The sequence below is a fragment of the Cryptomeria japonica genome, chromosome 1, assembly GCF_030272615.1.
Source record: "Cryptomeria japonica chromosome 1, Sugi_1.0, whole genome shotgun sequence".
Lineage (NCBI taxonomy): Eukaryota > Viridiplantae > Streptophyta > Pinopsida > Cupressales > Cupressaceae > Cryptomeria > Cryptomeria japonica.
In genome coordinates, this window is record NC_081405.1 from 243146761 (window position 1) to 243170896 (window position 24136).

The 24136-nt window shown below is 35.6% G+C and overlaps 1 protein-coding gene across 1 annotated transcript; it reads left to right on the forward strand.

Moving 5' to 3' along the window:
• The first annotated feature begins 12451 nt into the window (after positions 1-12451).
• Positions 12452-14405, forward strand: LOC131034128 (aldehyde oxidase GLOX). Its single transcript, XM_057965525.2, is given in 2 exon segments — positions 12452-13920; positions 13922-14405. Coding segments are annotated over 2 exon segments (1614 nt in total). The 5' UTR covers positions 12452-12564; the 3' UTR covers positions 14180-14405.
• Positions 14406-24136: the final 9731 nt, after the last annotated feature.

Below are 24136 nucleotides of genomic sequence, written 5' to 3' on the forward strand. Positions count from 1 at the left end.
AAGACAAAATTGTCAAAAACCTGTGGAAACAAGGTTGCTTCCCAAACCAAAAACTTCTTGTTGCATTTCCAATCCTCCAACCCATACAATGAAGTGAAATTTGGCTTATATCCACTTGTTTCAGTCAGTTCAACCAGCTTCCTAACGCCTATAACTAAAAATGTAACTTTTGCAAGCAATTGCAAAATGTTGCTCAACAACTTTTGACAACTTTTGTCTAGGATGCAAATTTTGCATTCTAATGCATTATAAGGTTCTTAAAGGTCCTAAAACACAACTCAATTGACTCCCAATACATGAATACCTTCATCTGGAGTAATTTTCCTATGAATTAAATAAGAATCTCACTTCTCAGGCTAATAGCATCCTGATCACAATTGACTCAAATCAAAATTTGGACAACTCGACCATGGCTCTACTGAGTCCTCAATGGTTTGTCCATTATTACATCACAAATTAACACACAAACTTAAAAGAAATCAAATCTTTCATTCTTGGAGTGATAGGTGCCCTGCACCATACTCCCCTGGGTCAAAGAACTTAAGTCCCTTGAGTTATAAGGTCTGAAATCTCCACTCCATGTTGAAGTACATCTGCCTCTAGAATCTACATGGCATCTAAATCAGGTAACCCTTTCCACTTAACAAGGTAGTTCTTGTAGACTCCTTTCCTTGTCTTCTTTACTATCTTGGTATCCAAGATACTCTGTAACTCAATCGGTTGAATAGGTGGCAAATCCTTTACCCAATTTTCATGAACCAGTGACGGCATGTCTATTTGATTTGTTGGTTTATCTCCCTTTTATGGATAGAGATCACATACATTAAAAATAAGAGATATCCCCAAGGTAGGTGGAAGTTCAACCTCATAGGCATTCTGCCCATACTTGTGAACCACCTTGAGAGGTCCAATTCTTCATCATGAGCTTGACAGGCTACCCTTTTAGAAGACTCTCCTTCCTAAGGTATGCCAATACTAAATCTCCTATTTGAAATTGTAGCTTCCTCCTTTTTTATCAGCTTGAACCTTATACTTCTTGAATTTTTGCTGTAAGGACTGCCTTACCTTATCATGCACCTCTTTAACACCTTCTACAAAGTTCTCCCTTTGTACACTCTTGGGTTCCATTGAGCTGAGATCTCTGAGCTCTAATATGCCCCTAGGATGAAATTCATACACTATCTCGAAAGGACTTTTACTTGTTCTACTGTTCATTGAGTCATTATATGCATATTCTGCCTATCCAAGTACTAGATCCCAAGTCTTCCCATGTTGTTTGGTAAGACATCTTAGCAAGTTACCCAATGACTGGTTGACTACCTCTATCTGACCATCTGATTGAGGATGATAGGCAGATGAGAAAGATAACTTGGTGCCCAACTTCTTCCAATTGTCCTCCAAAAGTGGCTCAAAATATTCACACCTCTATCACTAACAATACTGATTGGAAGACCATGAATTCTGACTAACTCCTTGAATAAGAGGCCTACAATATAGGTGGCATCATTGGTACTCTTGCAATGTATGAAATGTGCCATTTTTCTGAACCTATCTACTACCACATACACACTATCAAATCCTCTTGGTGTCCTAGGCAAGCCTAACACAAAATCCATGCTCAGACATTCCCAAGGCCTCTAAGGTATGACCAAGGGTTGATATAGACCTACATTAATTGAGGCTTCTTTTTCTCTTTGGCGGATGATACATTGCTCTACAAATCTTCTCACTTCTGATTGCAACTTGGGCCAATAATAAAACCCACCAACCTGCTCCAAAGTCTTATCAATGCCAAAATGACCTCCTAGACCTCCTTGATACTTTTCTTGAATAATATTTTGCCTCATAGAACATTGAGGTATGCAAAGAAGATGAGCTTTGAACAGAAAACCCTCTTGTATCATGTATTTTGAATAAGAGACATGTGAGGTATTAGAAAAATCAGAACAAACATTATATATCTCTGCAAAATCCTTATCATCCTTGTAGAGGTCTTTCAACTCACCCAAACCCACACTTTGCAATTGAATCTCCTGCATGGTCATGATTCTCCTACTTAGTGCATCAACAACTTTTTTTGTTGTCCCTTTCTTGTGTTTAATAGTTAATGTATAAGATTGTAGGTACTCAACCCACTTTAGGTGTCTTTGGTTCAACTCATCTTGCCCATTGAGAAAACTAAGGGCATGGTTGTGAGTGAAGACTACAAATTTTTTGGGCAGTAGGTAGTGATGCCATTTTTTCAATCTTGAACCATTGAATACAACTCCAAGTCATATGTGGAGTACCTTTTCTTAGCTTCATTTAACTTTTCTGAGAAGAAAGCTATAGGATGTTCCTCTTGGCTTAAAACTGCCCCTATTGCCCTTTGGCTTGCATCACATTCTACTATAAAGAACTAATTGAAATCAGGCAATCTAAGGGTTGACAACTCTGCTATCTTGGTTTTCTTTCAAACCTCTTATTGGCTTCCTCTATCCACTTAAGGTGACATTTAATCCCTCCTTTAATGGTATTGAGAATAGGAGCATAAACATGGCTAAAGTTCCTCACAAATTTCCTATAAAAAGATGTCATTCCATGAAAGCTTCTAACTTAACTTATGCCCCTAGGGATATGACAATTAAGTATTGCTTCTACCTTACTTGGATCCAACATCCATGAGAAATAACAAAACCAAGGTAGACAAGCTCTGTTTTCAAAAACTCATTTTTCAAGGTTAATCTTGAGTTGAGCCTTCTTCAACTTCTCAAAACCATCTCCAAATGCTCGAGGTATTCATCCTTGAACCTTATGTAGATAAAAATGTCATCAAGATATACAATTACAAATCTACCAATAAACTCAACTAAGACTTCATTCATGAGCCTTTGGAAGGTACTAGGTGCATTGGTGAGGCCAAATGGCATCACCAACCACTCATATATGTCTACATTGGTTCTAAAGGTTGTATTCCATTCATCTCCAGGTTTGATTCTAATATGATGATAACTAGACTTTAAGTCCACCTTTGTGAAGTAACTTGCACCTCCTAGATTGTTTAATAGGTCTTCAATCCTTGGCATGGGAAACTGGTACCTTATAGTAATCTTGTTGATTTCTTTGTAGTCCATGCATATTATCCATTTGCATCCCATCTTAGGCACTAACATAGTAGGAAAAACACATGGACTCAAACTCTTCTTGAGAAACCCTTTGTCTAAGATTTCTTGCACTTGTTTGGTGATCTCTTCATTTTGACTAGGTGTCATTTTTTAGGCAGCTTTGTTTGGTAGATTGGCCCCCGGTATTAAGTCTATTTGATGATTTATATCTCTCATTGGAGGCAAAGAATCAAATAATCAGGTAAGTCATCCCCTATCACTTCTTCATATTGTTTGAGTAGACCTTGCACCTCTTGAGGCACTTCACTCATTGGATCTACCTTAGATTCTTCTCTAAGTTTCAACATTATAGCATGGCCTTGATGTCCTTCTTGTTTCAACACTTTGAGAAACTCTTTTCCATTCATCAGTATCACACTTGAGCCTATTTTTTTTCTTCCTTTGGTTCATGTCGTGGATCCATTTGATACTTCTTCCCATTCTTGGTGATAAGATAGTTGTTCTTCTCCCCATCATGAGTAGCTTTCACATCATATTGCCATTGACAACCCAACAACAAATGATAAGCATCCATACGCAATATGTCACATAATAATTTGTCCTTGTACTCACCAATTTTAAAATCCACCCATGCTTGTTCATCAACTAGTACATGTTGATCCTGGTTGAGCCATGGTAGCTTATAGGGAGTGAGGTGAGGCAATCTTTTCAGTTTGAGTTTGTCCACCATTTCAACTGAGACAATATTCTTAGTGGAACCAGAATATACAATCACTTTACAAAAACTTCCCATGTGACCTACAGGTGGTTCTAAACAAGCTTATCCTTTATGGTGGGTATTGATCTTGGGGTATCTTGAGCATTGTTCTCCTCATCATCAAGTTTTCTCCATCTGTCACTGGCCCTGCCTTGCTGATTGAAGAAGTTACACCTTGAGTGTCCTCTTGTTGCAACAACTGAGTTCTTCTTTCCCCCATGTATGAGCTTGTGGAGCTTGAGGCTTTTCCCGAGCACTTACTCATGGTATGCCCAACTTGATTGCAATGATAACACCTACCGGTGAAAACGATATTTCCTCTTCCTGAGTTTCCAAACCTGCTCCTAAAATTGCTCCTTCCTCTATAAGATCCTCTAAATGCTACTCTTTGAGAGTCTCCACTGCCTTCTTGGCCTTGCTGCTCTTCACTTCTTGGTGATTGCTACCCTCTACCAAAGTTTCCTCTACCTCTAAAATTCTTACCTCCCCTATGTTTTTGATTTTGTTCATTCCTCCTTTTGATCTTCTCTTCTGCCCTTAGGGCTAGCTGAAAACATTTATGGATAGTTTCTTGTGTGAGGATACCTATCTCATCTTGTACATTCTGTCTAAGGCCATTCATATACCTAGCCAACTTCTCCACCTTTCTCATGCTTCCTAGCCCTCAAACTCAGCTTGTGGAACTCTTCAGTGTATGCATTGACATCTAACTCCCTTTGTTTTAGATTTTGCAGTCTCTTATGAATTTGAACTTCATAATCTCCTAGAAGGAATTGTGCCTTAAGTATGATCTTCATACGCTCCCATGAAGTTATCTTCTTTTTTCCTTCTTGTATCCTTTCTTCCTACATCATATTCCACGAAACCAATGTTGATCCTCTCATTCATGATTTGGCCACATTGACTCATTTCTCTTCTGCTACCTCTTTGTAATCAAAGTGATTATTGAGAGCTTCTATCCAATCTAGAAACTCTTCTCCATTTAGATTTCCTCCATATGTGGGCAATCCATCCAAGTTTTCTTTAGATATGGATTTGACTGCATCTAAGAATAACTTTTTGTCTTGGGGCATAGCTATTGTTTTTGGTTCCTCTACATATTCCACTTCTTCATCAATATCATCACCCCATTTTGTTTTAACCTTCCCCTTCTCCTTCTTTACCTCTCTAGTTCCTCTACTTCCTTATGAATCCTTCAATCCTTCTATAATCTCTGCTACCATCTTCTAGATGGCTTTTGGAGTCATTTCTTTTAGAGGCATTGAACTTGCTTCCGATTCTTGACAATCTGATATACACCAAATATTTCAAAGAATGGCTCTCATACCACTCTGATGTAGAGAGTCTTGAAGCCTTGCTTGATGCACCTTCTTGAGTGACTTATCCTACTCAACCCTACAACTACTCAAGTCATTCCTAAGGCACTTGGTAGGGGTTATGATAATGAGACCTCCAGGGTTTGAACCTTCTTGACTTGCCTCTTAGGTATAGCCAATGGTTTTTGGACAATCAACTCCTCCACTTGAGGTTGCCACCTCAGTTACTCACACAGTCCTCTCCTAGGCTCCAACCACTCTTGCAAGGGTCTTAACACACAATCTCTTCCTATGGTTTCCCAATGCATCAACAAGGTTTCTTCAATGTGTTTTGAGGTTTAAGACTCACCAAATTAGGTTGAATTGCATTAGCCCTTCCATGGCGGTTTTAGGGGTTTAATGTGCAAAAGTCCCAAACAAGTCAGGAAATAAATCATGGATCTGAGTATCCTACAGACAATACTGGAAAAGTACATCTGGTTTATCTGTACAAGTGGGGTTTCTAATGCTACACTAATTTGAAGGGTTTTAGGCCTAGCTGGTGAATAGACAAGATGAGTCTAGAACTCTTCACTAGTCAACTCTCTTGCTCCAAAACACTTGGGAGCCTTCAAGGGGCCTCAGAGGGCTTTCCATTCATATGCCACTTGGACTTGTACCAATCTTCATGTGCTCATAAATTGCACTTTTCTCGCTGTCCTAACTCACCTACTCCCAGCAATGAGCCTAGGGATTCATTGCTTCTCCTCCTCTTGGAAGTTCAACATCACAGACCCTATTCCTAAGATATGTATAGACCCTAACCTATCATTTTTAGTTATTTCAACAAGTTCCATCAAAGAATTCCTAGGTTAGAGCCATTTCTTGTTCTTAAACCCTACTTGCAAGGGTTTTGCTCCTAGTTGCAAAGAATGAAAGAAATCTCTACAACCTGGAACAATCAAACCTAAAAATCAACCTTAATGAAATAAAATCTAGTGAAAATTCAAATATGACAATTATTTTACACCATCTAGTCTGTACTGGACCGTACAAGCAAGGAAAAACAAGACAAAACTATCAAAAACCGATGGAAACAAGGTTGCTTCACAAAACAAAAACTTGCTCTTGCATTTCCAATCCTCCAAACCGTACAATGAAGTGAAATTTGGATTATATCCACTTGTTTCTATCACTTCAACCAAGTTCCTAACACCTATAACCAAAAATGCAATTTTTGCAAGAAATTGCAAAATGTTGCTAAGCAACTTTTGACAACTTTTGCTCTAGGATGCAATTTTTGCATTCTAATGCATTTTAAGGCTCTTAAAGGTCCTCAAACACCCTAGAAGACCTAAACACAACTCAATTGACTCCCAATACATGAATACCTTCATCTAGAGTATTTTGCCTGTGAACTACCTAAGCATCCCACTTCTCAGGCTAACAACATCCTGACCACAATTGACTCAAACCAAAATTTGGACAACTCAACCATGGCTCTACTGAGTCCTAAATAGTTTGTCCATTATTACATCATAAATTAACACACAAACTTAAAATAAATCAAAGCTTTCAATCTTGGAGTGCTAGGTGCCCTGCACCAGTGATCAATATATTCATGCTAATGAGCTAAATCATGACGTAATGTCCACATAATTTTGATCTTGTAATTTTCCAAATTTAACTTGGATGAAACAATGAAGGCAACCAACTACCAATGGTGATGATTGAAAATATCCCCACTCCCAGAAGACCAAAAGATGATCAATTTATTCACAACAATGTTTTTGTTGTGCCACTCTGATCCCCAAATGATGATAACCCCTTCAAGTTCTAGGGTTCCTTAGTATTGTATAGTAGAAAGTAACCTTAATGATTTTGAACTAATTATTTTGTATAAAACTACAACAACCAAAATTCCCTCCAAAATTCATCAAAAATAGTAGATGAATCATTGCAATGATTTTTTTATAGCTTATATGGTAGAACCCTTTTATAAATTTAGCATGGTTCATGAAAGATTTTCAAAGATCTATAGTCTGGCAGCTAGGAATCATCAAGAAAAGTAGTATAAAGTCAGAAAAATCCCACAATTTAATAGTATTAAAAGGGTAGAATAGTTGTGGTACTATAAATATCTTACACAAATCAAGGACATAAAAATTGAAAACAACCATATAGTTAATAAGAATATCATGGATACTATACTCAAGCTCTCAAGCTCTAAAAGAAAAATGACCATTTCTGGGGAAATAAAGGAAGCTTGGCTGAAAGGCCTCATGAAATATCTTCATAACCTGGTCATCAATGGGGTTACTCAAATTCTAGGGGAAATTTTTATCAAAAGTGAGGATAGGACCAGAGAAAATTCTGATATTTTCTCTATGTTCCTAGCCATAGTACTTCATTTCGAGCCTAATAGGGATTTCATCAGAGAATTATGTTTAAAGATTTTTAAGCATAGCATTTCAATAGAGGTTGATCGGGTAATGGTTAATGTTACTTCTGATCTTTTGGCCCCCAAGCCAAGGCATTATGATATCTTAATGTGGAACAACTACCAGGTTCCTTGTTTCCCTATACTGATTCATGACAACCCCACAAAGTTTTCCAACAGACAGCCCATCCCCCAGAGGAATGTCAATTTCCTCATGTGGTGGTTCAATGTGAAAACACCTCCCTACAACCATTGGTTGGCAATATACCTTCGGGACGAAGGGCTCAACATGGACATGATAGCCAAGATGGAGAATCTGAAATCCTCTGATTCGCCAAAGGGTTTACCATCGGACCAAGTAGGGGATTGAGGGAAAGGGCTTTCCTTTTGAGTAAGATGTTGTTGCAACAATCTATTTAATCTAAGCCAAGCCAATCTATTTGAAAGACTCTTATATTTTGTTATTTTTAGTTAGGAGATGACTTGTTTTTTTGAAGCTATATGTTTATAGTAATCAAATGTTCAAGATAACTACTATTATATGCAGATGCTTAAGATAACTCCTATGATATGCAATACCCTTTTTAGTGGCTTTCACATATTTATATCATCGACTTTAGGACGTATAAATGATGCAATTTTATGCTATAGGGTTTATTAATGAAGTATCTATCTCAGCACAAGTATACACACATAGATGCAGGTGTCTTCATATAATGCAAGGCAGAAATATTAACACATTTGCATTCATGTGGCTATAGGTATGATGTTGTAGATACTTCTGTTAATATTTCACCTTCAGGCATCTGGGATTATGTGGATGGGGTACATTGGGTTCCTTCCCCTTGTTTTTCTCTCCCGAGAGGCTCACCTTCAACCCCATCAATTTTTTGACCATGACTTTAATGGCCCTAGTTCGGTTTATATTTTGATTTTTGTAGAATGTAGTTTTCTAGGAAAACCTTACTCAGGAAACTTTAAGGGCACCGGTCTCTGAGTCTTAGATGGAGCCGATGTAGACAGCTTCCTTCCCTCCATGGTATAATGTGGTTATATGGTTATCCTAACTTTGAGTATGCAGCAAAGCATTGCTCTGTGTTTGCAAAATTCAAAATCCAACTCGTTCATCCCCAGCTCAGTCAGCATTCAAATAAATCCTTAGTCTCCCCACTCGTTCCTTACCACTTGAAGGATTCACCTACAATTCAAATCCTTGATGTGGAAGTCATGTCTAAATTGTCGACAACAAGATGCATTGTTCAATTTATTATTGTAATCCCTTAAGAAGTCAAATTTATGGCTACCAGGGACATTTAAATTATTCCAAGATTTTTCCTTGGGCAAGACTAGAGGTTTTCTTCATTTTGTTCTTTCCTACCGGTGCCCACACCGAACTGAATTTTTACAATATTGTAATTATTTTCTTTAAAATTAATAAAGTGTACAACCTCGGCCCATTATCGATCAAGAAAAAAAAAAAAAAGAATATCTCAACAATAGCATCACATTGAGGATCACTCAATACTATTATTGAATACCCTTGTATGGATCCTTTGGCATTGAAATTTATCTCTATAATGTAACATTTAAGGAGATGTGATCAATTTCTAAAAATTATGATGTTTAATATTCCACTAATTGTATGTTTACTACCGGGGTCGATCTTGCAATGTGATGGTTAAGTTGTGGCATTGTTAATGGTGTCACCAAGGTTCAAATCCCCTTTAAATTAATTGTGAATCACCATGGTGTTAATGAAGGTTGATAGGTGTTATTAAAGTCTATGCCAAGTCCCCTTCTAGGCACTTGCTATCTATGTGCTTATATTGGATGCTTGCAAGTCTTGGTTTTTGTTGTTGCATTAATACCAAAGATGAGGTTAAGAATGTTAAAAAAAATTGCTTCACTTTCAATAGATTACTCATTAAGAATGTTTCTAGATGGATTTTCAAAGTTTTGATGACATGGTTCTTATAGATTTTGTTGATTACTCTAGGTCATTGTAGATGCATAATTACTAGGCACTCCCTATGGGTTCTTCCTTGGCACCTACAATGTTCCATCATGCTCAAATCAAACTGACAACTAAAATATTCATATAATGTTGAGTTATAACATTATGGGATAAGAGGCTAGAGTTATCACATGTTCATTTTTACCTACAATAGTTTATCCTTACAATCTTTCACTTTCTATAAATTTTAGTGTTGACTTTGAGATTCTTATCTAATTAGGGTACAAGATTTCATTTAAATATGTACTCTTGGTATTTTTCACTTATGAAGTCAATATAGAATACTATGTTTAATATTCATTCTTTCTGCAATTTTTGAGGTTTTAGGTCAGCCAAGGAAATTTATTCAAAATGACTCAAAAAAGATTATTCCAAAGTATGCATTGAATAAGGAATGTCTAGTTTTTCTGGAAGATGTTGCAAGAGTTCCTTCTAAAGATGAGGCATTTGGAACTTGGTATTATATTGCATAGAGGATAATACATATTAGAGGTAGAAGGGTTCTTGAAAAGTTGTGTAAGATTGGTGTGGTGAATTATGTTGCTTCAAACAATTTTGATTCAGATGAATAAGATTTAGATGACAATCTTATTTTTTATAACTTTTTATGTAGTATTTTTTTCAATTTCTTCCAAGGATAGGATTTGTAGGTGCTCAATTTTATGATATTATGGAAAAATTTAATGGCATGCACGATATGAATTTGTTATTTGTTTCATTTCTTTTCTGTAACCAAACTAATGTAGTGGTAGCAAAGTGCAAAAAGATAGCCAGATTAATATAGTGGCAATGAAGTATACATGTATATTTGAGAGGTTGCCAAACATTACTTAGATGTTTTTCTTTTATTATAATAACAAATCACTAAGTAGTGTCCAAGTTCATGGCTCACTGCATGGTTATTGTCTTTTGATTTTGAAAAGATATTAAATTGGTGGCTTTGATGAGGAGATGAAGAGTCTCATTTGATTCTTTCATTTTTTATGTGTTGTAAGTTTGAATTGTAAAAGATTTTGAAATAATTGATTTGAGTATGACAAGTCATCTAGCTAATAAGATAAGACTTGAATTTCCAAGCCTCATTTGTTTAGATAACACGTCTTTTAAGAGGCCCACACAACAAAAAAATATTGGCAATTTTTAAAAGTAGGTTTTCATACTTGTAATCCAATTTCTAATATAAAACTATGTCAGATCTTAAAAAACTTGCATAAAATGATGGACTAAAGTATATAGCAAATTATTGATTTCTTATCTCATATTTAGAGAATTTTGCATGAAATATATTTTTACAGTTTTTAAATATAGAACCTTTCTAATTTCCACTGGGCTCATGAAGACAATTAAAAAAATCTTAGTAGTCCACATCCTTTTAAGATAGATATATGCATCTAATATTCAAATAGTTTGTTATTTATATCAAGAAAAGATTTACATGTTATGATGGAGGAGGAAGATAACACATCAAATGCATGGGATAAGATGGAGAAGCCTGTAATGTGAGAGAAAAAAAATTCTGTTCCATTAACACCCTAACATGTTGCTCCATCCAAGGGAACCCAAAAAGGCCATTGTTATCTATTATTTTGAATAAATTATGTGATAAATAGAAATAATACGCAATAGAGTCTAATAGTCTAATTTTAATTTTTGCAACCAATATTTATTTTCCCTTCTTTGTTGTTATCCCCAACCTATATAACAATTTTTTGTTGTTTTCGTTCATTAAGTTTTTTCCATTTTTATTGTTCTCTCCAACCTATATGATTTTTTTTTTTGTTGCCTTAAATCATGTTTGTCTGCTATTTTTAATAGGAATTGAGAAATACAAATATAAGATAACTTTTGCCATATTCAAAGCATCAACAAAAGTGTTTCTTTTGAGAGGCAACCATATTGAACATTTTAAGAGGTATTTATCATAATATTGCTATTTATAATATTTGATTGTGAATGTGTGTTAGTATGTATTTTTTGAGGAATATAGAATCAAAAGAATTGGAGAATCACCATTTGTATTCATGTTCTTTTTTTTCATTTTTTAAAGAATTTTACTTTTATAATTTAATTTAATCAACAAAATTTGTTTCTATAAAATATCCCTATCAAATTGTTGAGTACTATAATGACACTTTGTGATAAGCTTCGTCACACGCATTCATCATGACTCTTTTGATTAAAATATGTGAAATGTTTCTTTTGTTACTATTGTTCTTCCCTTTTGAAACCATGTTCACTTAGTTTTTCATTATATATCTTGTAAGAAAATTTTCATAAATTTCCATAAAAATTATAAGTAATTAACATACAAAATTATTTGAAGAGTTGAATGAACGAAAAATGAATAATTATTGAAACATAAACGATAATTGAAACCCTTCCTTTTTATCGATTAACTTTTTATTAAACCAAATATCAGTTGAAAAATAGAAAAACTAAATGAGAAAATGATTCGCACATAAGAGAGAAGACCAAACAAATAATTTAAATGTGTTTGTTTTTATATATAACCTTCATAGTGCACGCAAGTCTCTGAGTACTTCTTCTTGTGGATGCCATTAAAACCTTAAATCTCATACATTATTGTAGATGGGGACGTTTCCTAACCTTAGCTCCAGCACCGACAAGGAACCATCTACATGTGCGCGATTATGTGTTCGAACGGTGCAGAATGGGCTACCAAATAACGATATTTTTGTTTCTGCCAGTTTTGGCTCTATTTCTCAGTTTAAATTGAAAACCAGCTATAAATTGGCATATGTCCAGCTCTCGCCGTCACTCAGCCTGGCAATTGGCATGTCCGTCGAGGTTAAAGTTGACACTTGATTTCGACCCTTAAACATTCCACTATCATCGTACCTCAGAACATGTCAGCTGGCAAAATTTCTTTCCAGGCGTGTATATAAAACAACCTCAGAACATCACAGACTGAAAAGCTCAAAAGCAAGTAAATAATGGCGAGGATGATTGAACTTGTGTTGTGCGTTGTTTTCCTATGGGCTGTGTCGGTTGGGCGGGCTGTGGAAGTCAAGCCAGGCTCATGGAAGCTGGTCGTAAGCAATGGAGGCGTGTCAGCTATGCATATGACCACGACCTACGAAGATACAGTCATTATGTTCGATCGAACAGACTACGGTGCTTCTAAGCTTCTGCTGGACAAGGGGCGGTGCAGAAACGATGCGAATGACTTGGCTCTGAAGCACGACTGCTGGGCGCATTCCATAGAATATAACATTGCTTCCAACAGCCTCAGGCCCCTCATGGTCATGACTGACACATGGTGCTCCTGTGCTTCTTTCGCTGCTGACGGCACGTTGGTTAGTACGGGTGGATACAACGACGGCGGAAAGGCTGTTCGTTATTTCCAGCCATGCAACAATTCTGCATGCGACTGGAATGATTCACAGCCCACCAAGCTTGCAGAGAATCGATGGTATTCTTCGACGCAGATCCTTCCTGATAACAGAGTGATTGTTGTGGGAGGCAGACGGGCTTTCTCCTACGAGTTCGTGCCGAAGAAAGTTGGAGAAAGTTATTATAATCTGCCGTTTTTAATGCAGACCTTTGTTGTCAACGTGGAGAATAATCTGTATCCTTTTCTTCATCTCTCCTCCGACGGGAATCTGTTCATCTTTGCCAACAAGGACTCCATATTGCTCGACTACAAAACAAATCGTGTGGTAAAGAAGTTTCCCACGATGTTAGGAGGGGCCAGGAATTACCCCTCCTGCGGTTCGTCTGTTATGCTGGCATTGACTGCCTCTGACGGGTTCAGAAAAGTTGAAATCCTCATCTGTGGTGGTGCTCCTGACAACAGCTTCACGTCTGCAAACCAGGGAAATTTTCTCCCTGCGCTTCAGAGCTGTGGACGAATCGTCATTACAGATGCGAACCCTGGGTGGGCAATGGAGAACATGCCCAGTCCAAGGGTTTTGAGCGACATGCTCATTCTTCCCAATGGAGAGATTCTCATTATAAATGGGGCAAAACAAGGAACCGCCGGGTGGGAACTGGGAAGGGATCCAGCTCTAGCTCCGTTCCTCTATAAACCCAATTCTGTTCCTGGTTATCGATTCTCCACTTTGGCGCCCTCCACCATTCCAAGAATGTATCATTCAAGTGCAAGTGTTTTGCCTGATGGACGGATTTTGGTCGGCGGATCCAATCCCCACGTTGGGTACGTTTTGTCTGGAATTCCTTATCCGACAGAGCTCCGTTTAGAAGCATACAGTCCTTATTATTTGGATAGTTCTTTTGTGGTCTACAGGCCTACTATAGTCGCCTTATCTTCTTCTTCACTAATGTATGGTCAAAAGTTCACTCTGCAGTTCACTGTTTTCAGTTACACTGCCTACAATATTGCGTTCCATTTCTTTCACAACTCATTCGTTTTCAATGAACCAGAGGCTGCTGATTCTAGCTGCAAATTCTTCGAAATCAATGGGAGGAAAATACTTTACAGAGGTGACAGCACCTCCAAATTCCGTGACGGCCCCAGCAGGGTACTACATGCTTTTTGTGGTTAATAACGGAATTCCAAGCGTGGCGAAGTGGATTCATTTGTCTTAGAAGGTAAGCCACATTCTACATTATGCTAGAGAACGTGGCGTAAAACAGCACTGCAGATAGAGGACGTGTGGCCATTCTTATATTGTAAACACCAAAATCAGAAGAACAGGTCGATTGCAATCGACAGTAACTGTAATTAGTTGTGCTCGTATTTTTCTAAACATTTGTTAAAAAGATTATATTTTCCAGATATATAATAATAAAATCTTCGAAATTGTTACAATGCTGTACTGCGCACAGTCGAAAATAACAAGCATGTGTGACAGCTTGAAGTTAGAAAGCAATTTGAAAGTGATGTTTATACTTCCATTAATATTCCAATAAACTGGTTTTAGTTAATATAGCCACCATTACGGTTAAAATACATGAAAACTTGGAGATTTATATTGCAGTTCAACTTCTACAGCAAATAAAAAAATCATTTCTCGTGTAACTATAACTAGTTGTGCTCGTATTTTCTAAACATTTCTTATAAAGATTATATTTTCCAGATATATAATAATATAATCTTCTTAATTGTTATCAAATATTTTTTCCATTGATAACCGTTCAATTTATAATCTAACCATAGGAAACTAGGGACCACAAAACAGAAAGGCGGAGACAAAAGTCGAATTCAAATGGGGATGTTTTTCTTAGAATATCTGGTTACAATGCTGTACTGCTCACTGTCGAAAGTAAGAAGCATGTCTGACAGCTGGAAGGTAGAAAGCAATTTGAAAGTGATGTTTATACTTCCATTAATATTCCAAAAAACTGGTTTTAGTTAATATAGCCACCATTAAGGTTAAAATACATAAAAACTAAGGACTGCCAAAATAAATTATAGTTTAATATAAAATTTCTTTATATTAAAAAGTAAAGATAAAAATTGGAGATTTATAGATTTATATTGCAGTTCAACTTCTACAGCAAATAAAAAAATCATTCTGTCTTTTTACGGGGTAAACCTTCTTTTATAGTTCTATATTACATCTACAAAAGTATAAGATTAGAAAACTGTAATAGTTTGTTCTTTTCCTAAGAATTTGACAGACCTATTTTTTACATAATTTTACAGAATTCTTTTGACAATATTAATTTCCTCTATATCGTATTTTAATATTGATTAGATAAAATATTAAATAAATAGGAGGTACAAAGAGAATGGAACAACATATTACTAACTCTTCTTAAAATGCAACTTTATCAGGTAGAGAAATGTATTAAATTTCATATTTTAGTTTATGTCGTACTCTTGGTGGATATGTTAATTGTCTATCTATTAGGGGAGTAATAATTGGATATTAACAATCCCAAATTGATCGAGATCTCAAATGCAATTTTTATACTGTGAAAAGTGATGATGATAAAGTTATTGTAAAACCATAGAGATCCAACCACAAACAATCTAAGTCCTACAATGAAACATCCACCATACACCACTGAAAATACCTAAGATCATATAAATTATCAAAATAAAACAATATTACCATTCACATGTCAAGTAGGTTTTCAATCTCCATTGTCTCCTATCTCCATTGATCTTGTTTAATAAATTTTTTCTCAGATTTTATGTGTGTACAAGAGCTCAACAAAGAAAGGATTGTGATTGATAGGTTGATCGCAAGAGGGCTTGATTGCATAAGATTACTAGACACATCGAGTAGGGTTGATAATGAAGGAAGCATCCTCTTATATAAAAGACACTTTAGGAAATGGAGGGATAAGATTAAAAGGTGAAGAAGATAAATGGTCGGCTAGGATTAAAGGGTAGATAGAAGAAATAAGAAAATAATGAGAGGGTAGGTGGTGTAGGAATTAAGAGATGAATGATATGTGTCATGGGTAGAAAAGGATAGTGAATTAATTAAATAAATAAAGATCTATTTAATTAATAGAAGAAGTGGGAGAAATTAAATAAATAAAATATTATTTAATTTAGAAAAAGGATAATTTAAATAAATAAAAATATTTATTTAAATTAGAAAAGTGCTAGAAGAGGCTAAATAAATTAATTAAATAAATAAAGATATATTTAACTAATAGAAGACTTGGGATAAAATAATTAAATAAATAAAAGTATTAATTTAATTAGATAGGACAATTTTAGGTGTCTACAAAATTGATATGAATTTTTTAAATACTTTAATATAACATGAAAAAAAAAATTGTTTCCAATATGTATGAAACATGTTATTAAAATGTGGTAGTAGCACAACAATGAGCAAGGGTAAGCTCCCATGATATATTTTGAATCCAGACTGCTTATTTTCTTTCTTTAGTGTTGTGTACTCAACCTCATAACAAGATAATGAAATAGGTGTTTGTTTTCTAATATCCCATATATGGAGACTAGAAAAAGAATAAAAAAATAACAACCTAAAGATTTATTGCCATTAATATCACCATCTTAATTTTAATCTCTAAAGCACACAAAACAAATTGATGACTTATAACTGGAGTGTAGGCTATAGGGAATATTTCTATGGATGTACCCAAAAAATTATCTTACACCCAATGAATGTGTTTCTTTTCGCTCCTACATAAATGTAGAAGCTAGTTTGGTTGTAGAACAAATATTTGGTTTGGTATATATTTAATAAGACAAGCTACAAATAAATTTTGTATAACACATAACAATTGTTGGTTTTGTATGACACAACTCAAGGGAGACAACATGTGGGACTAGGAGAAGAGAATGACTTTGAATTTGAATTCAAGGTAGGGCGAGAAACCCTATATTGGAAAGCGAACCAGGGGGAGAGGGGAAAGGACGATTCCCGAGACTGCCCGGATTCCTCTGAGCTGAATGGAAAGGACCCAGTGGATGGGGACCCACACACAGGTGACAAGCCTATCGATCCTGATGGTAAAAATGGAGAATCATGTGCTGGAGATAGACCAAGGTAGGGACTTGTTCGAAGGGACAACGCTCGGTCTTTGACTTCTCTATTCGGTGTCAAACTGAGTGGAAAGTCCTCACTCCCTCCAATTCATAATATATCAGACCTAGAAAAAGGGAGATTTTCTATTGAAATTCCAGACCCAGTTATTGAGCATAATATTAACCTTATGGCAATGACATTGGTTGGAAAGTTTTTAGGCTTGAGGTCAAACATTGATGTTGTTAGGCCATTTGCTAAATGCAAATGGGCACTTATGTTGGTATTTTGGTATGGTTTTGTCATTGATGTCAACACCTACTAACACTTATCAACTCTGGCACTTTGGAGAATCAGCAACATTTACCGACAAGCAAGTGACTTATGCACAGTCACCAGTATCTGGTACACCGGCAGGATATAATATTCACCGGTACTTGGAATGGTATGGAAAACAATTGGTTATGTCAAAGACATCGTTTGGACACTTTGTCTTGGAGATTTGTTCATTGGCATATTTGTATTTGCATATTTGTTGTTACTGGCAAATAGGTCCAGGTTACACACTGACAGGTTTATCTTTTCCAGATGAGCACGACATGCTATGAAGATGTCTTATTATTTTTGCAAATGCATAAACCGACATGTTGAATCAGTTATTGCATCAGACATTGTTTTATTTGTAAATTGATTTTATTGTAATATTTTTTAGAACCGACCTACTAAAATTGGTCTTAGGTTATGATATAAATGTAAGATCTTATTTGTAAGATTGGATGAGGAATGTGAAAAAGAATTGTGTGAAGGTATATGCGAGAATAAGCAAAGCTATACACACAAACATCATTTGAAGGTTGAAGGAGGTTTTTTTGTGAAGATAATCAGATCTACACTGGTACTAAATCTAGCATAGTAATATGCTAATTTGAGTAGTACATCCTTATTGTATTTAACCATCCAATTGTAGTCAGTGTGACTCCTATTAGTATTTGAGCAGTGAGTTCTAGGCGCTTGGCCTTTCTACATGTGCAGACCCCATTTGTATACACATACTATCTGTAGTAGTATCATCTGATTATGGGTAAGGTTTCCCATCATGGTTTTTACCCTTACAGGGTTTCCACGTATAAATATTGGTATTATGTGTTGTGGATGCTATTGTCTTTCTATTTCATGCATTAATCTTTACCGGAACTGTAATTAACTGATAAAACTGTCAACCGACATAAAAGATTGATTTACTGGTAGTAAGCATTAAAGTTGGTTAATTTGTTTTTGATTTGAATTTGTTGGACAACTGATTAACCCCCCCCCCCCTCCCCCCTCTCAGTTGTCTCTAGAACCTAACAATTAGTATCAGAGCCTAGTCCTATTTTTGCAAAAGTTTAACAGCTTGAGGAGATCCAATGTCTACTAACTATTTCAGGAAGGAGAGTCCTAAACTTGATGGAACCAATTATGGCATATGGAAGATCAGAATGGAGACACATCTGAATTGCATTGGAAAGGACATCTGGGATGTTACAAAGAATGACTATACTACTCCTACTCAGAATCAACCTAATCCACCTAACTTGGCTAAAGATGAGGAAAATGATTGCAAAGAAAGAGAAGCACTTTTGAGCGCATTATTAGAGCAGCAAATCATGAGATTATCAGATAGATCAAATACTAAAGCTATTTGGGATCATTTGGAAACACTAAATGAAGGAGATTCCATTGTCAAAATTGCAAAACTTGAAAGCTTCCAGGTCAAGTATGAAAATCTAAAAATGGAAGAAGATGAAAGGATTTCTTCTTTTATGGAAAGAGTTAATGAAATTGTTTTGGGTATTAAATATTGTGGAGGAACCTTAAGTGAAGATGAAATTATTTCAAAAGTTTTAAGAGGATTGCCACCAGCATATAAAATGAAGGATACTACTATAAATGAGTTAATAACAATGCCTAATACATCAGTAACTATGGATACATTGATTGGAAAACTTTCAACTTTTGAAATTGAGGAATTTGGTCCTATTGCTACTATAAAGATAGATTTAGCTTTTAAAGCATCAACATCATCTGCACCATCATTTGACAAGTCTAATTGGAAAGCCTTCTATGCAAGAGAACTTGAGGAAAGCAGCAAAGAAAATGAAGAACTTGAAAAACTTGAAGTACTATTTGCAAGGAAAATACCTAAAGGTCCAGTTGGAAGTAAGTATGAAGGTAAAGCACACTTTAAATGTTTCAACTATAATAAGATTGGTCATATGACTTCTAGATCCCCTGATAGACATGATAGACTAAGAGAAGAAGCTAGGAGAACATACAAGCCTAATCCTGAATATTAGAGATACAAATTTAAGAAGAATAAAGATAGATCTTGTTATCTTGTTGATGAAGGAATCACTAATGATTCTGATGAAGATCCGACAGACAATGGATGGGTTTTTGTTGCTATAACAAAAGATCAACCGACACCTACTATTCAATCGGTAGAATAGGCCTTGGAAGCTAAAATTGAAGCTAAGGACGAATGGATCATTGATTCAGGGTGCTCACATCATATGATTGGTGATAAAAGAAAATTCTTGAACTTACAGGAATATAATGGAGGCTTACTAAGATTTGGAGATGATAAAGCTTGTTTGATCGAAGGCAAAGGTACATTATTTCTTGATGGTAAGCATAATACTGACAATGTTTACTATGTGGAAGGTTTAAAGCATAATCTTTTGAGTGTTGGTCAATTAGTTGAGAAAGGATTTCAGTTACAATTCAAGAATGGAAAATGCAAAATTATGAATAGAACTGGTTTGGAAATCGCAATCGGTAATCAAGCTAGAGGTAATATCTTTCATTTGAATAATAGTGAAAAGACATACTTGATTGCACATATTGATGAAAGTTGGCTATGGCATAAGAGACTCTGTCATGTAAATTTTGATAGCATGGTAAAAATCAGTACTACAAAGGTAGTTAGAGATTTACCTAAGATTGTCAAACCTCACAATCCAGTATGTAAGGCATGTCAATTTGGAAAACAAGTTAGAGCTACTTTTAAAAGTATTCCAAAAAAATCAAATAATGCTCTTGACTTAATTCATACTGATTTATGTGGTCCAGCTAGAACTAAAAGTTAACAAGGTGATAAATATTTCATGCTAATCATTGATGACTACTCTAGAATGTGTTGGGTTACTTTCATAACCACTTGGGAAGTTCAAATTGTTCAAAGAAATGGTAGAGAATGAAAATGGTAAGAAAATAAAATGTTTGAGATCAGATCAAGGAAGAGAATTCACATCTAAGGAATTTAAAGCATTCTATGAAGTGAATGGAATCAGAAGACAGCTATCAGCACCCCGGACACCACAACAAAATGGAGTTGTAGAGAGGAAAAATAGAACTATCTTGGATGCAGCTAGAAGTATGTTATCAGAAGAAAATCTACCACCTGTGTATTGGAGAGAGGTAGTAAGCACTACGGTCTATACATTCAACAAAGATCACATCAAAGGAGAAACCGGTAAGACCCCTCATGAACTATGGTTTGGTATTACTCCTACTCTTAAATATTTCAGAATATTTGGAAGCAAATGCTATATTAGAAAAGATGAGTATATTGGCAAATTTGATCCTAGAAGTGATGAAGGAATATTTCTTGGTTATTCATCTAAGAGTAAGGCATATAGATGTTTTAACAAAAGATTGTAGAAAAGTGTTGAGAGTACAAATGTAAAGATTGATGAACAATTCAGAGGAACTTCAAGGTATATAGACTCTGAACCGGCAACAAAAATTCTGACAAATAAATCTACATTGAATCCACTAGTACAGAATGAAGATCTAGTTACACCGACGTCATCTGAAAATTCCACTGTAACTAAGGAACAACAACAAACAAAGACACCTCAATATGTAAGACTGAATCACTCTGAAGATCAGATAATTGGAAACAAATATAAAGGAGTTATGACAAGTGGAAGACTGACAAATGAAGATGTATGTCTTATTTCTCAAATTGAACCATCATCAATTAATGAGGCATGTGAAGATAAACACTGGATTAAAGCTATGGAAGAGGAACTAGAACAAATTGAGAAAAACAACACTTGGATATTAGTTCCTCGGCCTAAAGACAAAAATGTGATTGGAACCAAATGGGTATTCAGAAACAAACTTAATGAAGATGGTAAGGTAATCAGAAATAAAACAAGACTAGTGTGTAAGGGATATTCTCAAAAAGAAGGAAATGATTACAATGAGACCTTTGTACCGGTAGCTAGAATTGAGGCAGTCAGATTATTCTTGGCTTTTCCAGCACACAAGAACTACAAAGTATATCAAATGAATATTAAATGTGTATTTCTAAATGGAGATCTTGAAGAAGAAGTTTACATTGATCAACCTGATGGATTTTCTTTGACAGATAACAAAGATATGGTTTGCAGGTTAGGGAAAGCTTTGTATGGGTTGAAACAAGCTCCAAGAGCTTGGTATGCAAGATTGGATAAGTATCTTTTGAAGATTGGATTTTCTAAAGGTAATGCTGACAACAACTTATATTACAAAGTGACTAATGATGACATCTTGGTTATAGAAGTTTTTGTTGATGATATAATCTTTGGAGGAGAAGATGGATTATGTAAAGACTTTTCTATTGAAATGCAACAAGAATTTGAAATGTCTATGATTGGAGAAATAAAATTCTTTTTAGGATTGTAGATTTCATAGACTGATAAAGGTATATTCTTGAGTCAATCCAAGTACTTGAAGGAGTTATTAAAGAAATTTGGGATGGAGAACTATAAACCGATAAGCACACATATGACTACAAATAACAAATTATCACTAAGGGATGAATCTACACCTGTTAATCCGACTAGGGACAAATCTATGATAGGAGTTTTACTGTGTTTGACACAAACAAGACCTAATATCATGAATGCAATATGTATTGTTTCAAGATTTCAGAGTAATCCTAGAGAAAATCATGAATCAGCAGTAAAAAGGGTTTTTCGGTACTTACAAGGCACTACAAATCTTGGATTGTGGTATCCTAGAGATGAAAACTCTGAATTATGTGCATACATAGATGCAAATTGGGTAGGAGATGTGGATGATAGAAAAAGCACCACCGGTGGAGCATTTTTTCTTGGAAGAAGATTAATTTCTTGGATGAGTAAGAAACAAAGTTGTACATCTTTATCAATAGCAGAATCAAAATATGTTGCAGCAGGAACTAACTATACACAGGTACTATGGGTTAAGCAAATGTTGAAGGATATAAAGGTAAAATGCAAGGAACCTATTACTACCTATTGTGATAACACTACAACAATTGATATATCTAAGAATCCGGTATTACATTCTAAAACCAAACATGTTTCTATCAAACTGAATTTTCTAAGGGAAAATGTTGAAGCAAAAGAAATAAAACTGGTTTATGTGAATACTAAAGAGCAGATTGCAGATATTTTCACTAAACCTCTGCCTAAGGAGACTTTTGAATATCTCAGAGGCCAGCTTGGGGTCATACCCCCACTGGTAGAAACTTAGATAGTTGATGATAGTCATCAAGCAACATAATTAATAGAGAAATCTTTTACTCTGACTTTGATGAGAAAGCTACTTCTCAGGGGGAGTAGTTGGTATAGTGAATTGGTTGGTATTTTGTATCTAAAAAATGGTCTTTATATTGCTTTGGCATTTGATGTCAAAGGGGGAGAGATTGGTATGAAAACACAAGAAAAACATGTCACTCCCAGGGGGAGAGATTGTTACTCTGGGGAGATTGTTGGTTTTTGGTATTTCACATTTTTGTTTTGGCACTTTGATGGTTTTTCCATCTTGTGTTGCCATCAATGCCAAAGGGGGAGATTGTTGGTATTTTGGTATGGTTTTGTCATTGATGTCAGCACCTACTAACACTTATCAACTCTGGCACTTTGGAGAATTAGCAACATTCACCGGCAAGCAAGTGACTTATGCATAGTCACTGGTATACCGACACTTGGAATGGTATGGAAAACACCTGGTTATGTCGAAGACATCATTTGGACACTTTGTCTTGGAGATTTGTTCATTGGCATATTCCTATTTGCATATTTATTGTTACCGGCAAATAGATCCAAGTTACACACCGGCGGGTTTATCTATTCCAGATGAGCACGACACGCTATGGAGATGTCTTATTATTGTTGTAAATGCATCAAGATGACATGTTGAATCAGTTATTGCATCAGACATTGTTTTATTTGTAAATTGATTTTATTGTAATATCTTTTAGAGCCGACCTACTAAAATTGGTCTTAGGTTATGATATAAATGTAAGATCTTATTTGTAAGATCGAATGAGGAATGTGAAAAAGAATTGTGTGAAGGTATATGCGAGAATAAGTAGAGCTATACACACAAACATCATTTGAAGGTTGAAGGAGTTTTTTTTGTAAAGACAATCAAAACTACACCTGTACTGAATCCAGCATAGTAAGATGCTAATTTGAGCAATACATCCTTATTGGATTTCACCATCCAATTGTAGTCAGTGTGACTCCTCTTTGTGCTTGAGCAGTGAGCTCTAGGCACTTGGCCTTTCTGCATGTGCAGACCCCATTTGTATACACATACTATTTGTAGTAGTATCATCTGATTGTGGGTAAGGTTTCCCACCGTGGTTTTTCCCCTTACAGGGTTTCCACGTACAAATATTGGTGTTATGTGTTGTGGATGTTATTGTCTTTCTATTTCATGCATTAATCTTTATCGGTACTGTAATTAACTGATAAAACTGTCAACCGACATAAAAAATTGAATTACCGGTATTAAGCATTAAAGTTGGTTAAGTTGTTTTTGGTTTGAATTTGTTGGACAACTGATTCACCCCCACGCCCCTTTCAGTTGTCTTTGGGACCTAACAACTTAAAGGTCAAGTGGAGATCACTTCTATGTCCAAAGGTGCACTATCAATGGATTTCTCATGTAAGGAAGACATGTCAAGGGTTCTTTGTGATGGCCCTTGGCTGATAAGAAAATCAATGCTTTCTTTTCAAAAATGGACGCCTAAGATGGACCTAAATGAATCCTTTTTTGTACAAGCTCTAGT